Raw genomic sequence first — 19,181 nt, forward strand, 5'->3', positions numbered from 1 at the left:
GAGATGTATTAGTACAGTCTGATTATCCTGTCTGAGATGTATTATCCTGTCTGATTAGCCTGTCTGGGATGTATTAGTACAGTCTGATTATCCTGTCTGAGATGTATTATCCTGTCTGATGAGCCTGTCTGGGATGTATTAGTACAGTCTGATTATCCTGTCTGAGATGTATTAGTACAGTCTGATGATCCGGTCTGGGATGTATTAGTACAGTCTGATTATCCTGTCTGAGATGTATTAGTACAGTCTGATTATCCTGTCTGAGATGTATTAGTACAGTCTGATTATCCTGTCTGAGATGTATTATCCTGTCTGATTAGCCTGTCTGGGATGTATTAGTACAGTCTGATTATCCTGTCTGGGATGTATTAGTACAGTCTGATTATCCTGTCTGAGATGTATTATCCTGTCTGATGAGCCTGTCTGGGATGTATTAGTACAGTCTGATTATCCTGTCTGAGATGTATTAGTACAGTCTGATGATCCTGTCTGGGATCTATTAGTACAGTCTGATTATCCTGTCTGAGATGTATTAGTACAGTCTGATGATCCTGTCTTGGATCTATTAGTACAGTCTGATGATCCTGTCAGATGTATTAGTACAGTCTGATTATCCTGTCTGAGATGTATTAGTACAGTCTGATTATCCTGTCTGAGATGTATTAGTACAGTCTGATTATCCTGTCTGGGATGTATTAGTACAGTCTGATTATCCTGTCTGAGATGTATTATCCTGTCTGATGAGCCTGTCTGGGATGTATTAGTACAGTCTGACTATCCTGTCTGGGATGTATTAGTACAGTCTGATTATCCTGTCTGGGATGTATTAGTACAGTCTGATTATCCTGTCTGGGATGTATTAGTACAGTCTGATTATCCTGTCTGAGATGTATTATCCTGTCTGATTAGCCTGTCTGGGATGTATTAGTACAGTCTGATTATCCTGTCTGGGATGTATTAGTACAGTCTGATTATCCTGTCTGAGATGTATTATCCTGTCTGATTAGCCTGTCTGGGATGTATTAGTACAGTCTGATTATCCGGTCTGGGATGTATTAGTACAGTCTGATTATCCTGTCTGGGATGTATTAGTACAGTCTGATTATCCGGTCTGGGATGTATTAGTACAGTCTGATTATCCTGTCTGAGATGTATTAGTACAGTCTGATGATCCTGTCTGATATGTATTAGTACAGTCTGATTATCCTGTCTGAGATGTATTAGTACAGTCTGATTATCCTGTCTGAGATGTATTAGTACAGTCTGATGATCCTGTCTGGGATCTATTAGTACAGTCTGATTATCCTGTCAGATGTATTAGTACAGTCTGATTATCCTGTCTGAGATGTATTAGTACAGTCTGATTATCCTGTCTGAGATGTATTAGTACAGTCTGATTATCCTGTCTGAGATGTATTATCCTGTCTGATTAGCCTGTCTGGGATGTATTAGTACAGTCTGATTATCCTGTCTGGGATGTATTATCCTGTCTGATGAGCCTGTCTGGGATGTATTAGTACAGTCTGATTATCCTGTCTGAGATGTATTAGTACAGTCTGATGATCCTGTCTGGGATCTATTAGTACAGTCTGATTATCCTGTCTGAGATGTATTAGTACAGTCTGATGATCCTGTCTGGGATCTATTAGTACAGTCTGATTATCCTGTCTGAGATGTATTAGTACAGTCTGATTATCCTGTCTGAGATGTATTAGTACAGTCTGATTATCCTGTCTGAGATGTACTTGTACAGTCTGATGATCCGGTCTGGGATGTATTAGTACAGTCTGATTATCCTGTCTGAGATGTATTAGTACAGTCTGATTATCCTGTCTGAGATGTATTAGTACAGTCTGATTATCCTGTCTGAGATGTATTATCCTGTCTGATTAGCCTGTCTGGGATGTATTAGTACAGTCTGATTATCCTGTCTGAGATGTATTAGTACAGTCTGATTATCCTGTCTGAGATGTATTAGTACAGTCTGATTATCCTGTCTGAGATGTATTATCCTGTCTGATTAGCCTGTCTGGGATGTATTAGTACAGTCTGATTATCCTGTCTGGGATGTATTAGTACAGTCTGATTATCCTGTCTGAGATGTATTATCCTGTCTGATGAGCCTGTCTGGGATGTATTAGTACAGTCTGATTATCCTGTCTGAGATGTATTAGTACAGTCTGATGATCCTGTCTGGGATCTATTAGTACAGTCTGATTATCCTGTCTGAGATGTATTAGTACAGTCTGATTATCCTGTCTGAGATGTATTAGTACAGTCTGATTATCCTGTCTGAGATGTATTAGTACAGTCTGATTATCCTGTCTGAGATGTATTAGTACAGTCTGATTATCCTGTCTGAGATGTACTTGTACAGTCTGATTATCCTGTCTGAGATGTATTAGTACAGTCTGACTATCCTGTCTGGGATGTATTAGTACAGTCTGATTATCCTGTCTGGGATGTATTAGTACAGTCTGATTATCCTGTCTGGGATGTATTAGTACAGTCTGATTATCCTGTCTGAGATGTATTAGTACAGTCTGATTATCCTGTCTGAGATGTATTAGTACAGTCTGATTATCCGGTCTGGGATGTATTAGTACAGTCTGACTATCCTGTCTGGGATGTATTAGTACAGTCTGATTATCCTGTCTGGGATGTATTAGTACAGTCTGATTATCCTGTCTGGGATGTATTAGTACAGTCTGATTATCCTGTCTGGGATGTATTAGTACAGTCTGATTATCCTGTCTGAGATGTATTAGTACAGTCTGATTATCCTGTCTGAGATGTATTAGTACAGTCTGATTATCCGGTCTGGGATGTATTAGTACAGTCTGATTATCCGGTCTGGGATGTATTAGTACAGTCTGATTATCCTGTCTGAGATGTATTATCCTGTCTGATTAGCCTGTCTGGGATGTATTAGTACAGTCTGATTATCCTGTCTGGGATGTATTAGTACAGTCTGATTATCCTGTCTGAGATGTATTATCCTGTCTGATTAGCCTGTCTGGGATGTATTAGTACAGTCTGATTATCCGGTCTGGGATGTATTAGTACAGTCTGATTATCCTGTCTGGGATGTATTAGTACAGTCTGATTATCCGGTCTGGGATGTATTAGTACAGTCTGATTATCCTGTCTGGGATGTATTAGTACAGTCTGATTATCCTGTCTGAGATGTATTAGTACAGTCTGACTATCCTGTCTGGGATGTATTAGTAGAGTCTGATTATCCTGTCTGGGATGTATTAGTACAGTCTGATTATCCTGTCTGCGATGTATTAGTAGAGTCTGATTATCCTGTCTGGGATGTATTAGTACAGTCTGATTATCCTGTCTGCGATGTATTAGTAGAGTCTGATTATCCTGTCTGAGATGTATTAGTACAGTCTGATTATCCTGTCTGGGATGTATTAGTACAGTCTGATGATCCTGTCTGAGATGTATTAGTACAGTCTGATTATCCTGTCTGGGATGTATTAGTAGAGTCTGATTATCCTGTCTGGGATGTATTAGTACAGTCTGACTATCCTGTCTGAGATGTATTAGTACAGTCTGATTATCCTGTCTGGGATGTATTAGTACAGTCTGATTATCCTGTCTGGGATGTATTAGTACAGTCTGATTATCCTGTCTGGGATGTACGTGTACACACAGAGACAACACACACAGTTGTTTACCTGGGGAAGGTACGGCTGCGTAGCTCCTTGATGAACACCTGACTGCCGTTCTGAACAGCTCGGATGTCTCCTCTCTGTCCCGTGTCCTGTTTATTCCTTTTCTTGTTTTTCACTAAAGGAAAACAAAAATATTTACACACATAAACACAAACACCACCATTAGGAACAACAACAAAATATATGTAATGTGAGACAATAATAAAATAACATCACCACAGGGTCCTATTGACTAGACAACACAGGGTCCTATTGACTAGACAACACAGGGTCCTATTGACTAGACGCCACAGGGTCCTACTGACTAGACACCACAGGGTCCTACTGACTAGACACCACAGGGTCCTATTGACTAGACGCCACAGGGTCCTATTGACTAGACGCCACAGGGTCCTATTGACTAGACGCCACAGGGTCCTATTGACTAGACGCCACAGGGTCCTATTGACTAGACGCCACAGGGTCCTATTGACTAGACGCCACAGGGTCCTATTGACTAGACGCCACAGGGTCCTATTGACTAGACGCCACCGGGTCCTATTGACTAGACGCCACCGGGTCCTATTGACTAGACGCCACAGGGTCCTATTGACTAGACGCCACAGGGTCCTATTGACTAGACGCCACAGGGTCCTATTGACTAGACGCCACAGGGTCCTATTGACTAGACGCCACAGGGTCCTATTGACTAGACGCCACCGGGTCCTATTGACTAGACGCCACCGGGTCCTATTGACTAGACGCCACCGGGTCCTATTGACTAGACGCCACAGGGTCCTATTGACTAGACGCCACAGGGTCCTATTGACTAGACGCCACAGGGTCCTATTGACTAGACGCCACAGGGTCCTATTGACTAGACGCCACAGGTTGACTAGACGCCACAGGGTCCTATTGACTAGACGCCACAGGGTCCTATTGACTAGACGCCACAGGGTCCTATTGACTAGACGCCACAGGGTCCTATTGACTAGACGCCACAGGGTCCTATTGACTAGACGCCACAGGGTCCTATTGACTAGACGCCACAGGGTCCTATTGACTAGACGCCACAGGGTCCTATTGACTAGACGCCACAGGGTCCTATTGACTAGACGCCACAGGGTCCTATTGACTAGACGCCACAGGGTCCTATTGACTAGACGCCACAGGGTCCTATTGACTAGACGCCACCGGGTCCTATTGACTAGACGCCACCGGGTCCTATTGACTAGACGCCACCGGGTCCTACTGACTAGACGCCACCGGGTCCTATTGACTAGACGCCACCGGGTCCTATTGACTAGACGCCACCGGGTCCTATTGACTAGACGCCACAGGGTCCTATTGACTAGACGCCACAGGGTCCTATTGACTAGACGCCACAGGGTCCTATTGACTAGACGCCACAGGGTCCTATTGACTAGACGCCACAGGTTGACTAGACGCCACAGGGTCCTATTGACTAGACGCCACAGGGTCCTATTGACTAGACGCCACAGGGTCCTATTGACTAGACGCCACAGGGTCCTATTGACTAGACGCCACAGGGTCCTATTGACTAGACGCCACAGGGTCCTATTGACTAGACGCCACAGGGTCCTATTGACTAGACGCCACAGGGTCCTATTGACTAGACGCCACAGGGTCCTATTGACTAGACGCCACAGGGTCCTATTGACTAGACGCCACAGGGTCCTATTGACTAGACGCCACAGGGTCCTATTGACTAGACGCCACCGGGTCCTATTGACTAGACGCCACCGGGTCCTATTGACTAGACGCCACCGGGTCCTACTGACTAGACGCCACAGGGTCCTATTGACTAGACGCCACAGGGTCCTATTGACTAGAAGCCACAGGGTCCTATTGACTAGACACCACAGGGTCCTATTGACTAGACGCCACAGGGTCCTATTGACTAGACGCCACAGGGTCCTATTGACTAGACGCCACAGGGTCCTATTGACTAGACGCCACAGGGTCCTATTGACTAGACGCCACAGGGTCCTATTGACTAGACGCCACAGGGTCCTATTGACTAGACGCCACAGGGTCCTATTGACTAGACGCCACAGGGTCCTATTGACTAGACGCCACAGGGTCCTATTGACTAGACGCCACAGGGTCCTATTGACTAGACGCCACAGGGTCCTATTGACTAGACGCCACAGGGTCCTATTGACTAGACCCCACAGGGTCCTACTGACTAGACGCCACAGGGTCCTATTGACTAGACCCCACAGGGTCCTATTGACTAGACCCCACAGGGTCCTACTGACTAGACGCCACAGGGTCCTATTGACTAGACGCCACAGGGTCCTATTGACTAGACACCAAAGGGTCCTACTGACTAGACGCCACAGGGTCCTATTGACTAGACGCCACAGGGTCCTATTGACTAGACGCCACAGGGTCCTATTGACTAGACGCCACAGGGTCCTATTGACTAGACGCCACAGGGTCCTATTGACTAGACGCCACATGGTCCTATTGACTAGACACCACAGGGTCAGGGTCCTATTGACTAGACACCACAGGGTCCTATTGACTAGACACCAAAGGGTCCTACTGACTAGACGCCACAGGGTCCTATTGACTAGACGCCACAGGGTCCTATTGACTAGACGCCACAGGGTCCTATTGACTAGACGCCACAGGGTCCTATTGACTAGACGCCACAGGGTCCTACTGACTAGACACCACAGGGTCCTATTGACTAGACACCACAGGGTCCTATTGACTAGACACCACAGGGTCCTATTGACTAGACACCACAGGGTCCTATTGACTAGACACCACAGGGTCCTATTGACTAGACACCACAGGGTCCTATTGACTAGACACCACAGGGTCCTATTGACTAGACACCACAGGGTCCTACTGACTAGACACCACAGGGTCCTACTGACTAGACACCACAGGGTCCTACTGACTAGACACCACAGGGTCCTACTGACTAGACACCACAGGGTCCTATTGACTAGACACCACAGGGTCCTATTGACTAGACACCACAGGGTCCTATTGACTAGACACCACAGGGTCCTATTGACTAGATAACACAGGGTCCTATTGACTAGATAACACAGGGTCCTATTGACTAGACACCACAGGGTCCTATTGACTAGACACCACAGGGTCCTATTGACTAGACACCACAGGGTCCTATTGACTAGACACCACAGGGTCCTATTGACTAGACACCACAGGGTCCTATTGACTAGACACCACAGGGTCCTATTGACTAGACACCACAGGGTCCTATTGACTAGACGCCACAGGGTCCTATTGACTAGACGCCACCGGGTCCTATTGACTAGACGCCACCGGGTCCTATTGACTAGACGCCACCGGGTCCTATTGACTAGACGCCACAGGGTCCTATTGACTAGACGCCACCGGGTCCTATTGACTAGACGCCACCGGGTCCTATTGACTAGACGCCACCGGGTCCTATTGACTAGACGCCACCGGGTCCTATTGACTAGACGCCACAGGGTCCTATTGACTAGACACCACAGGGTCCTATTGACTAGACACCACAGGGTCCTATTGACTAGACACCACAGGGTCCTATTGACTAGACACCACAGGGTCCTATTGACTAGACACCACAGGGTCCTATTGACTAGACACCACAGGGTCCTATTGACTAGACACCACAGGGTCCTATTGACTAGACACCACAGGGTCCTACTGACTAGACACCACAGGGTCCTACTGACTAGACACCACAGGGTCCTACTGACTAGACACCACAGGGTCCTACTGACTAGACACCACAGGGTCCTACTGACTAGACACCACATGGTCCTATTGACTAGACACCACAGGGTCCTATTGACTAGACACCAAAGGGTCCTACTGACTAGACACCACAGGGTCCTATTGACTAGACACCACAGGGTCCTATTGACTAGACACCACAGGGTCCTATTGACTAGACACCACAGGGTCCTATTGACTAGACACCACAGGGTCCTATTGACTAGACACCACAGGGTCCTATTGACTAGACACCACAGGGTCCTATTGACTAGACACCACAGGGTCCTATTGACTAGACACCACAGGGTCCTATTGACTAGACACCACAGGGTCCTATTGACTAGACACCACAGGGTCCTATTGACTAGACACCACAGGGTCCTATTGACTAGACACCACAGGGTCCTATTGACTAGACACCACAGGGTCCTACTGACTAGACACCACAGGGTCCTATTGACTAGACACCACAGGGTCCTATTGACTAGACACCACAGGGTCCTATTGACTAGACACCACATGGTCCTATTGACTAGACACCACATGGTCCTATTGACTAGACACCACAGGGTCCTATTGACTAGACACCACAGGGTCCTATTGACTAGACACCACAGGGTCCTATTGACTAGACACCACAGGTTCCTATTTACTAGACACCACATGGTCCTATTGACTAGACACCACAGGGTCCTATTGACTAGACGCCACAGGGTCCTATTGACTAGACACCACAGGGTCCTATTGACTAGACGCCACAGGGTCCTATTGACTAGACACCACAGTGTCCTATTGACTAGACACCACAGGGTCCTATTGACTAGACACCACAGGGTCCTATTGACTAGACACCACAGGGTCCTATTGACTAGACACCACAGGGTCCTATTGACTAGACACCACAGGGTCCTATTGACTAGACACCACAGGGTCCTATTGACTAGACACCACAGGGTCCTACTGACTAGACACCACAGGTTCCTATTTACTAGACACCACAGGGTCCTACTGACTAGACACCACAGGGTCCTACTGACTAGACACCACAGGGTCTTACTGACTAGACACCACAGAGTCAGGGTCCTATTGACCAGACACCACAGGGTCAGGGGTTCGAACCAAACAGACCTGAATGGGGAAAGACTTCCTGAACCTCTCCAATAAGAAACTCTTATTGGCTACGGTGTGCACTAATTAATGACACCCTGTGTAGTGTCAAGCCTGGAGGACTGCACGTATGACAGGACTAGAGTAGGCACGCCAGAGAGACGGACAGAAAGACCTACTGGTGGATTTTCCATCGGTCTTCTCACAGTTGGGACAGTGGTAGATGTCAATGTCTGGAGCTTCGTCCTCATCCACACCAACACAGCTGAAACACACAGAGAAATACATTGCCTATATAACACACAGGCTATAGAATATAACACAGCTGAAAGACAGATAAATACATTGGCTTGCTCCTCAAGAAATGCTGGCGGCCATGACAGAAGCCAAACGTGAGTTGGCTTGGGGGTGTGGTTTGTTCTGGGTGTTTTCTTGGGTGTGTCCTCGCCACCACCAAGACACGCCCCTCTGTCAGAACCTTTCCGGCAGCAGTTTCCCCTCCACTCACAACAAACACACCTCCTGCAGGTTCCGTTCGATAACTACAGGCAGACGTATGGTGAGATGTCGGAGGACGCTTTGAAAAGGTCCGTAGCCTACAGAATAATATGAGAAGAACGCAATCGCTGAATTTATTTAGATATTCTAAACTAAGTGTTGTGCTGTAGGATATACCAAATGTAGAATAAACCATTTACATACAGAGCCTTCAGAAAGTATTCAAACCCCTCGACTTATTACACATTTTGTTGTGTCACAGCCTGAAATCAAAACAGTTCTTATCCCCCTCAATTTACACACAATACCCATAATGACAAAGTGAAAACATGATTTTAGAAAATTGTGAAAACGAAATACAGAAATATATTTAAGTCTTACCATAGATTTTCAAGCCGATTTAAGTCAAAACTCTAACTATTCCACTCAGGGACCCTCACTATCTTCTTGGTAAACAACTCCAGTGTAGATTTGGCCTTGTGTTTTAGGTTATTGTCCTGCTGAAAGGTGAATTTGTCTACCCAGTGTCTGTTGGAAAGCAGACAACCAGGTTTTCCTCTAGGATTTTGCCTGTGCTTAGCTCTATTCCGTTTCTTTTTATCCTGAACAACTCCCTAGTTCTTGCCGATGACAAGCATACCCATAACATGATGCAGCCACTGCCATGCATGAAAATATGAAGAGTGGTACTCGGTGATGTGTTGTGTTTGCCCCTAACATAACGCTTTGTATTCAGGACATAAAGTTCACTTCTTGGCCCCATTTTATGCAGTTTTACTTTAGTGTCTTATTGCAAACAGGATTAATGTTTTAGAATATTTGTATTCTGTGCAGGCTTCCATCTTTTCACTCTGTCATTTAGATTAACATTGTGGAGTAACTCAGTTTTCTCCTACCACAACCATTGAACTCCCCATTGGCCTCATGGTGAAATCCCTGACCGGTTTCCTTCCTCTCCGGCAACTAAGATAGGAAGGACGCCTGTATCTTTGTAGTGACTGTGTGTATTGATACACCATCCAAAGTGTAATTAATAACTTCACCATGCTCAAAGGGATATTCAATCTCTGCTTTTTATGTTTACCCATCTACCAATAGGTGCCCTTCTTTGTGAGGTATTGGAAAACCTCCATTGGTCTTTGTGGTTGAATCTGTGTTCACTGCACGACTGAGGGACCTTACAGATAATTGTATTTGTGGGGTACAGAGGTATTCACTTAAATATCATGTTAAACAATATTATTACACAGAGTGAGTCCATGCAACTTATTATGTGACTTGTTAAGCACATTTTAACTCCTGAACTTATTTAGGTTTACCATAACAAAGGGGTTGAATACTTATTGACTCAAGACATTTCAGCTTTAAATTTTTTATGAATTTGTAAACATTTCTAAAAATCACAATACCCCATAATGTGAAAGTGGAATTGTGTGTAGGCCAGGGACAAAGAACTAAATTCAACCCATTTTAAGTGCAGGCTGTAACAATAAAATGTGGGAAAAGTCTACTTTCTGAAGACACTCTAATACCATAGAAGCAGTGTTCTATTAAAATAGCAATGTGCACCTTTCATCGTTTATTGTCATTCTGTCTGGTTAAAATGGCAAAACCATGGTAACATGTCAGAGTGGTCATACCAGCCTGTCTGGTGATAATGGGGTTACCATGGTAACATGTCAGAGTGGTCATACCAGCCTGTCTGGTTAAAATGGTGTTACCATGGTAACATGTCAGAGTGGTCATACCAGCCATATCAGAGACATCAGTATCTAGCCTGTCTATCAGAGTGCCAGGTCTCTCTCCATTCAGAGACATCAGTATCTAGCCTGTCTATCAGAGTGTCAGGTCTCTCTCCATTCAGAGACATCAGTATCAGAGACATCAGTATCTAGCCTGTCTGTCAGAGTGCCAGGTCTCTCTCCATTCAGATACATCAGTATCTAGCCTGTCTGTCAGAGTGTCAGGTCTCTGTCCATTCAGAGACATCAGTATCAGAGACATCAGTATCTAGCCTATCTATCAGAGTGCCAGGTCTCTCTCCATTCAGAGACATCAGTATCTAGCCTGTCTATCAGAGTGCCAGGTCTCTCTCCATTCAGAGACATCAGTATCTAGCCTGTCTATCAGAGTGCCAGGTCTCTCTCCATTCAGAGACATCAGTATCAGAGACATCAGTATCAGAGACATCAGTATCTAGCCTGTCTGTCAGAGTGCCAGGTCTCTGTCCATTCAGAGACATCAGTATCTAGCCCATCTATCAGAGTGTCAGGTCTCTGTCCATTCAGAGACATCAGTATCTAGCCTGTCTGTCAGAGTGCCAGGTCTCTGTCCATTCAGAGACATCAGTATCTAGCCTGTCTATCAGAGTGCCAGGTCTCTGTCCATTCAGAGACATCAGTATCAGAGACATCAGTATCAGAGACATCAGTATCTAGCCCATCTATCAGAGTGTCAGGTCTCTCTCCATTCAGAGACATCAGTATCTAGCCTGTCTATCAGAGTGCCAGGTCTCTCTCCATTCAGAGACATCAGTATCTAGCCTGTCTATCAGAGTGCCAGGTCTCTCTCCATTCAGAGACATCAGTATCAGGCCTGTCTATCAGAGTGTCAGGTCTCTCTCCATTCAGAGACATCAGTATCAGAGACATCAGTATCTAGCCTGTCTATCAGAGTGCCAGGTCTCTCTCCATTCAGAGACATCAGTATCTAGCCTGTCTGTCAGAGTGCCAGGTCTCTCTCCATTCAGATACATCAGTATCAGAGACATCAGTATCTAGCCTGTCTATCAGAGTGCCAGGTCTCTCTCCATTCAGAGACATCAGTATCTAGCCTGTCTATCAGAGTGCCAGGTCTCTCTCCATTCAGAGACATCAGTATCAGAGACATCAGTATCTAGCCTGTCTGTCAGAGTGCCAGGTCTCTCTCCATTCAGAGACATCAGTATCAGAGACATCAGTATCTAGCCTGTCTGTCAGTCTGGACTTCATCACATCATCTTGCTAGTCTCCATGCTCTGGCTCCATATATATTTCAGTGAACACATACACACAGTCACTGTTCTATAACCAATGGCAATGGCAGTTAAGATAGTACCTGTTTGTGTGTCAGATATGACCTATGTTGAAGTTTGAACAGGTTAAACTAAACACACCTAATACTGTTTTCCCCATTGGAGAGCAGACAAGAGGTGAGGTCTTTGCCAGAGCCTCGTTGATGGGCATAGCAGCGTAGAACAGCTCCTGACCATTCTATCAAATATACTGTTCGGTCACACACACACACACACACACACACACACACACAGAGTACTGATTACATTATCAATGGTGGTTATGATTAGCCTGGTGGAACCAACCAGATCGCTGCATTCACCTTTCTATTTCACTTCAGGTATCATCAAATATGAAATGAAATACAATGATGATTACAGTGGCTGGTTCTACCAGGCTAGGTTACACCCTGGACATTATATGGTGATCAGGCTGGTTCCACCAGGCTAGGTTATACCCTGGACATTATATGGTGAACAGGCTGGTTCCACCAGGCTAGGTTATACCCTGGACATTATATGGTGAACAGGCTGGTTCCACCAGGCTAGGTTATACCCTGGACATTATATGGTGATCAGGCTGGTTCCACCAGGCTAGGTTATACCCTGGACATTACATGGTGATCAGGCTGGTTCCACCAGGCTAGGTTATACCCTGGACATTATATGGTGATCAGGCTGGTTCCACCAGGCTAGGTTATACCCTGGACATTATATGGTGAACAGGCTGGTTCCACCAGGCTAGGTTATACCCTGGACATTATATGGTGATCAGGCTGGTTCCACCAGGCTAGGTTATACCCTGGACATTACATGGTGATTACAGTGGCTGGTTCCACCAGGCTAGGTTATACCCTGGACATTATATGGTGAACAGGCTGGTTCCACCAGGCTAGGTTATACCCTGGACATTACATGGTGATTACAGTGGCTGGTTCCACCAGGCTAGGTTATACCCTGGACATTATATGGTGAACAGGCTGGTTCCACCAGGCTAGGTTATACCCTAGACATTATATGGGAATACAGAAATACAAGGTTACATGAACACAGCTGAAGCACACAGAAACGTAACCGTCCCCCGGAGCAGGTTACGTCCAGGACCGTCCCCCGGAGCAGGTTACGTCCAGGACCGTCCCCCGGAGCAGGTTACGTCCAGGACCGTCCCCCGGAGCAGGTTACGTCCAGGACCGTCCCCCGGAGCAGGTTACGTCCAGGACCGTCCCCCGGAGCAGGTTACGTCCAGGACCGTCCCCCGGAGCAGGTTACGTCCAGGACCGTCCCCCGGAGCAGGTTACGTCCAGGACCGTCCCCCGGAGCAGGTTACGTCCAGGACCGTCCCCCGGAGCAGGTTACGTCCAGGACCGTCCCCCGGATCAGGTTACGTCCAGGACCGTCCCCCCGGAGCAGGTTACGTCCAGGACCGTCCCCCGGAGCAGGTTACGTCCAGGACCGTCCCCCCGGAGCAGGTTACGTCCAGGACCGTCCCCCCGGAGCAGGTTACGTCCAGGACCGTCCCCCGGAGCAGGTTACGTCCAGGACCGTCCCCCGGAGCAGGTTACGTCCAGGACCCTCCCCCGGAGCAGGTTACGTCCAGGACCGTCCCCCGGAGCAGGTTACGTCCAGGACCGTCCCCCGGAGCAGGTTACGTCCAGGACCGTCCCCCGGAGCAGGTTACGTCCAGGACCGTCCCCCGGAGCAGGTTACGTCCAGGACCGTCCCCCGGAGCAGGTTACGTCCAGGACCCTCCCCCGGAGCAGGTTACGTCCAGGTTGCAGGTTGTTTTTTCTTTGTAATTTAGCAGACGCTCTTATGCAACTTACACTGGTTGATTCTGCCTCTGAGGGGATTCACATGTTCAACTTTAGTGGACCTCAGCTAAGCACAAAGCCAATTAAATCAATCACTCAAACTTACTTTGATTAATGTTTAGTAATATCTAGATGATCGACTGGCTGGTAGGAAATTTATTGAAAGTGCACTTGGCTTAGCGTTGTACGGGTTAGGGGAGGGTTTGGCCGGGGGGGCTTTACTTGGCTCAGCGTTGTACGGGTTAGGGGAGGGTTTGGCCAGGGGGGGCTTTACTTGGCTCAGCGTTGTACGGGTTAAGGGAGGGTTTGGCCGGGGGGGCTTTACTTGGCTCAGCGTTGTACGGGTTAGGGGAGGGTTTGGCCGGGAGGGGGGGCTTTACTTGGCTCAGCGTTGTACGGGTTAGGGGAGGGTTTGGCCGGGGGGGGGCTTTACTTGACTCAGCGTTGTACGGGTTAGGGGAGGGTTTGGCCGGGGGGGGCTTTACTTGGCTCAGCGTTGTACGGGTTAGGGGAGGGTTTGGCCGGGGGGGCTTTACTTGGCTCAGCGTTGTACGGGTTAGGGGAGGGTTTGGCCGGGGGGGCGTTACTTGGCTCAGCGTTGTACGGGTTAGGGGAGGGTTTGGCCGGGGGGGGGGGGGGGGGCTTTACTTGGCTCAGCGTTCTACGGGTTAGGGGAGGGTTTGGCCGGGGGGGGGGGGGGGGGGCTTTACTTGGCTCAGCGTTGTACGGGTTAGGGGAGGGTTTGGCCGGGGGGGGGGGGGGCTTTACTTGGCTCAGCGTTGTACGGGTTAGGGGAGGGTTTGGCCGGGAGGGGGGGCTTTACTTGGCTCAGCGTTGTACGGGTTAGGGGAGGGTTTGGCCGGGGGGGGGGGGCTTTACTTGGCTCAGCGTTGTACGGGTTAGGGGAGGGTTTGGCCGGGGGGGGGGAGCTTTACTTGGCTCAGCGTTGTACGGGTTAGGGGAGGGTTTGGCCGGGGGGGGGGAGCTTTACTTGGCTCAGCGTTGTACGGGTTAGGGGAGGGTTTGGCCGGGGGGGCGTTACTTGGCTCAGCGTTGTACGGGTTAGGGGAGGGTTTGGCCGGGGGGGGGGCTTTACTTGGCTCAGCGTTGTACGGGTTAGGGGAGGGTTTGGCCGGGGGGGGGGGGGCTTTACTTGGCTCAGCGTTGTACGGGTTAGGGGAGGGTTTGGCCGGGGGGGCTTTAATTGGCTCAGCGTTGTACGGGTTAGGGGAGGGTTTGGCCGGGGGGGCGTTACTTGGCTCAGCGTTGTACGGGTTAGGGGAGGGTTTGGCCGGGGGGGGGGCTTTACTTGGCTCAGCGTTGTACGGGTTAGGGGAGGGTTTGGCCGGGGGGGGGGGGGCTTTACTTGGCTCAGCGTTGTACGGGTTAGGGGAGGGTTTGGCCGGGGGGGGGGCTTTACTTGGCTCAGCGTTGTACGGGTTAGGGGAGGGTTTGGCCGGGGGGGGGGGGGGGGGCTTTACTTGGCTCAGCGTTCTACGGGTTAGGGGAGGGTTTGGCCGGGGGGGGGGGGATTTACTTGGCTCAGCGTTGTACGGGTTAGGGGAGGGTTTGGCCGGGGGGGCTTTACTTGGCTCAGCGTTGTACGGGTTAGGGGAGGGTTTGGCCGGGGGGGGGGCTTTACTTGGCTTAGCGTTGTACGGGTTAGGGGAGGGTTTGGCCGGGGGGGGGGGGGGCTTTACTTGGCTCAGCGTTGTACGGGTTAGGGGAGGGTTTGGCCGGGAGGGGGGGCTTTACTTGGCTCAGCGTTGTACGGGTTAGGGGAGGATTTGGCCGGGGGGGGGGGCTTTACTTGGCTCAGCGTTGTACGGGTTAGGGGAGGGTTTGGCCGGGGGGGGGCTTTACTTGGCTCAGCGTTGTACGGGTTAGGGGAGGGTTTGGCCGGGGGAGGCTTTCCTTGGCTCAGCGTTGTACGGGTTAGGGGAGGGTTTGGCCGGGGGGGCTTTACTTGGCTCAGCGTTGTACGGGTTAGGGGAGGGTTTGGCCGGGGGGGGGGCTTTACTTGGCTCAGCGTTGTACGGGTTAGGGGAGGGTTTGGCCGGGGGGGGGGCTTTACTTGGCTCAGCGTTGTACGGGTTAGGGGAGGGTTTGGCCGGGGGGGGCATTACTTGGCTCAGCGTTGTACGGGTTAGGGGAGGGTTTGGCCGGGGGGGCTTTACTTGGCTCAGCGTTGTACGGGTTAGGGGAGGGTTTGGCCGGGGGGGGGGGGGGGGCTTTACTTGGCTCAGCGTTGTACGGGTTAGGGGAGGGTTTGGCCGGGGGGGGGGCTTTACTTGGCTCAGCGTTGTACGGGTTAGGGGAGGGTTTGGCCGGGGGGGGAGCTTTACTTGGCTCAGCGTTGTACGGGTTAGAGGAGGGTTTGGCCGGGGGGGGCTTTACTTGGCTCAGCGTTGTACGGGTTAGGGGAGGGTTTGGCCGGGGGGGGGCTTTACTTGGCTCAGCGTTGTACGGGTTAGGGGAGGGTTTGGCCGGGGGGGGGGGGGGGCTTTACTTGGCTCAGCGTTGTACGGGTTAGGGGAGGGTTTGGCCGGGGGGGGGCTTTACTTGGCTCAGCGTTGTACGGGTTAGGGGAGGGTTTGGCCAGGGGGGGGGGGCTTTACTTGGCTCAGCGTTGTACGGGTTAGGGGAGGGTTTGGCCGGGGGGGGGAGCTTTACTTGGCTCAGCGTTGTACGGGTTAGGGGAGGGTTTGGCCGGGGGGGGGCTTTACTTGGCTCAGCGTTGTACGGGTTAGGGGAGGGTTTGGCCGGGGGGGGGGCTCTACTTGGCTCAGCGCACTCTAGCGACTCCTTGTGGCGGGCCTGGCTTCAGTCATCAGTTGAACAGTGTTTCCTCCAACACATTGGTGCAGCCGGCTTCCAGGTTAAGTGGGCGGGTGTTAAGGAGGACGGTTTGGCGGGTCATGTTTCAGAGGACGCAGGACTCGACCTCAGCCTCTCCCGAGCCCGTTGGGGAGTTGCAGCGATGAGATAAGATTGAAATTGGGAGAAAAATGGGGTAACAAATAATACTAATAACAATAAATAAAGTGCATTGCAACACACAGTAAAAGATGTTGGACGTGATCAAAATGGCCATATGTAGAAAGCATTTACAGTTGAAGTCGGAAGTTTACATACACCTTTGCCAAATACATTTAAACTCAGTTTTTCACAATTCCTGACATTTAATCCTAGTAAAAATTCCCTGTCTTAGGTCAGTTTGGATCACCACTTTATTTTAAGAATGTGAAATGTCAGAATAATAGTAGAGAGAATGATTTATTTCAGCTTTTATTTCTTTCATCACATTCCCAGTGGGTCAGAAGTTTACATACACTCAATTAGTATTTGGTAGCATTGCCTTTAAATTATTTAACTTGGGTCAAACATTTTGGGTAGCCTTCTACAAGCTTCCCACAATAAGTTAGGTGAATTTTGGCCCAGGTTTGTAGGCCTCCTTACTCACACACGCTTTTTCAGTTCTGCCCACAAGTGTTCTATATTTTGTTAAGTGCACCAGACCCTCCAGCAACAAAGCACCCCCACAACATGATGCTGCTACCCCCGTGCTTCACGGTTGGGATGGTGTTCTTCGGCTTACAAGCCTCCTCCTTTTTCCTCCAAACATAACGATGGTCATTATGGCCAAACAGTTATATTTTTATTTCATCAGAACAAAGGACATTTCTCCAAAAAGTACGATCTTTGTCTCTATGTGCAGTTGCAAATCATATTCTGGCTTTTTTATGGCGGTTTTGGAGCAGTGGCTTCTTCCTTGCTGAGCGGCCTTTCAGGTTATGTCGATATAGGACTCGTTTTACTGTGGATATATACTTTTGTACCTGTTTCCTCCAGCATCTTCACAAGGTCCTTTGCTGTTGTTCTGTGATTGATTTGCACTTTTCGCACCAAAGTACATTCATCTCTAGGAGACACAACGCGTCTCCTTCCTGAGCGGTATGACGGCAGCGTGGTCCCATGGTGTTTATACTTGCGTACTATTGTTTGTATAGATGAACGTGGTACCTTCAGGCATTTGGAAATTGCTCCCAAGGATGAACCAGACTTGTGGAGGTCTACAAAAAAAATATTGAGGCCTTGGCTGATTTCTTTTGATTTTCCCATGATGTCAAGCAAAGAGGCAACGAGTTTGAAGGTAGGCCTTGAAATACATCCACAGTTACACCTCCAATTGACTCAAATTATGTCAATTAGACTATCAGTAGCTTCTAAATCCATGACATAATTTTCTGGAATTTTTCAAGCTGTTTAAAGGCACAGTCAATTTAGTGTACGTAAACTTCTGACCCACTGGAATTGTGATACAGTAAATTATAAGTGAAATAATCTGTCTGTAAACAATTGTTGGAAAAATTATTTGTGTCATGCACAAAGTAGATGTCCTAACCGACTTGCCAAAAGTATAGTTTGTTAACAAGAAATGTGTGAAGTGGTTGAAAAATGAGTTTTAATGACTCCAACCTACGTGTATGTAAACTTCTGACTTCAACTGTAAAGTGGTGGAGTGCTGATTTAGGATCAGTTTTGCCTTTTAGATCATAATGAATCAGATTACATGGACAGGGGGGACCTGATCCTAGATCATAATGAATCAGATTACATGGACAGGGGGGACCTGATCCTAGATCACAATGAATCAGATTACATGGACAGGGGGGACCTGATCCTAGATCATAATGAATCAGATTACATGGACAGGGGGGACCTGATCCTAGATCACAATGAATCAGATTACATGGACAGGGGGGACCTGATCCTAGATCACAATGAATCAGATTACATGGACAGGGGGGACCTGATCCTAGATCATAATGAATCAGATTACATGGACAGGGGGGACCTGATCCTAGATCACAATGAATCAGATTACATGGACAGGGGGGACCTGATCCTAGATCACAATGAATCAGATTACATGGACAGGGGGGACCTGATCCTAGATCATAATGGATCAGATTACATGGACAGGGGGGACCTGATCCTAGATCATAATGAATCACTTACCCAGAAACACTCACAGCTGTAATCGCTGCCAAAGGTGATTTTAACATGTATTGACTCAGTGGTGTGAATACTTATGTAAAGGAGATATTTCTATATTTTCAGGCTGTAACAACTAAAAGCCTGTAAATATTATAAAACTGCATTTTCTGAGACATCTTGACTAATCATTTTTAACTGACAAGTAAACACGTCTGACAGATTTAAGTCAAAGTGTTTGAATACTTCCTGAAGACACTGGACATGAATTAGTGTAGT

General features: G+C 48.3%; 1 protein-coding gene across 3 annotated transcripts in view; it reads right to left on the reverse strand.

Annotated features, from left to right (window-relative positions):
• The window catches only part of LOC139536436 (lysine-specific demethylase phf2-like), a 169,642-nt gene that overhangs the window by 145,491 nt on the left and 4,970 nt on the right, over positions 1 to 19,181 (reverse strand). For all 3 annotated transcript variants that reach the window (XM_071336971.1, XM_071336970.1, XM_071336972.1), the window contains exons 2-3: positions 8,723 to 8,808; positions 3,690 to 3,801 (exon numbers count right to left, since the gene is read on the reverse strand). In XM_071336971.1, coding sequence (XP_071193072.1) covers positions 3,690 to 3,801; positions 8,723 to 8,808 — 198 coding nt within the window. The remainder of the gene's footprint in view (positions 1 to 3,689; positions 3,802 to 8,722; positions 8,809 to 19,181) is intronic.

This window comes from Salvelinus alpinus, chromosome 12, assembly GCF_045679555.1.
Source record: "Salvelinus alpinus chromosome 12, SLU_Salpinus.1, whole genome shotgun sequence".
NCBI lineage: Eukaryota > Metazoa > Chordata > Actinopteri > Salmoniformes > Salmonidae > Salvelinus > Salvelinus alpinus.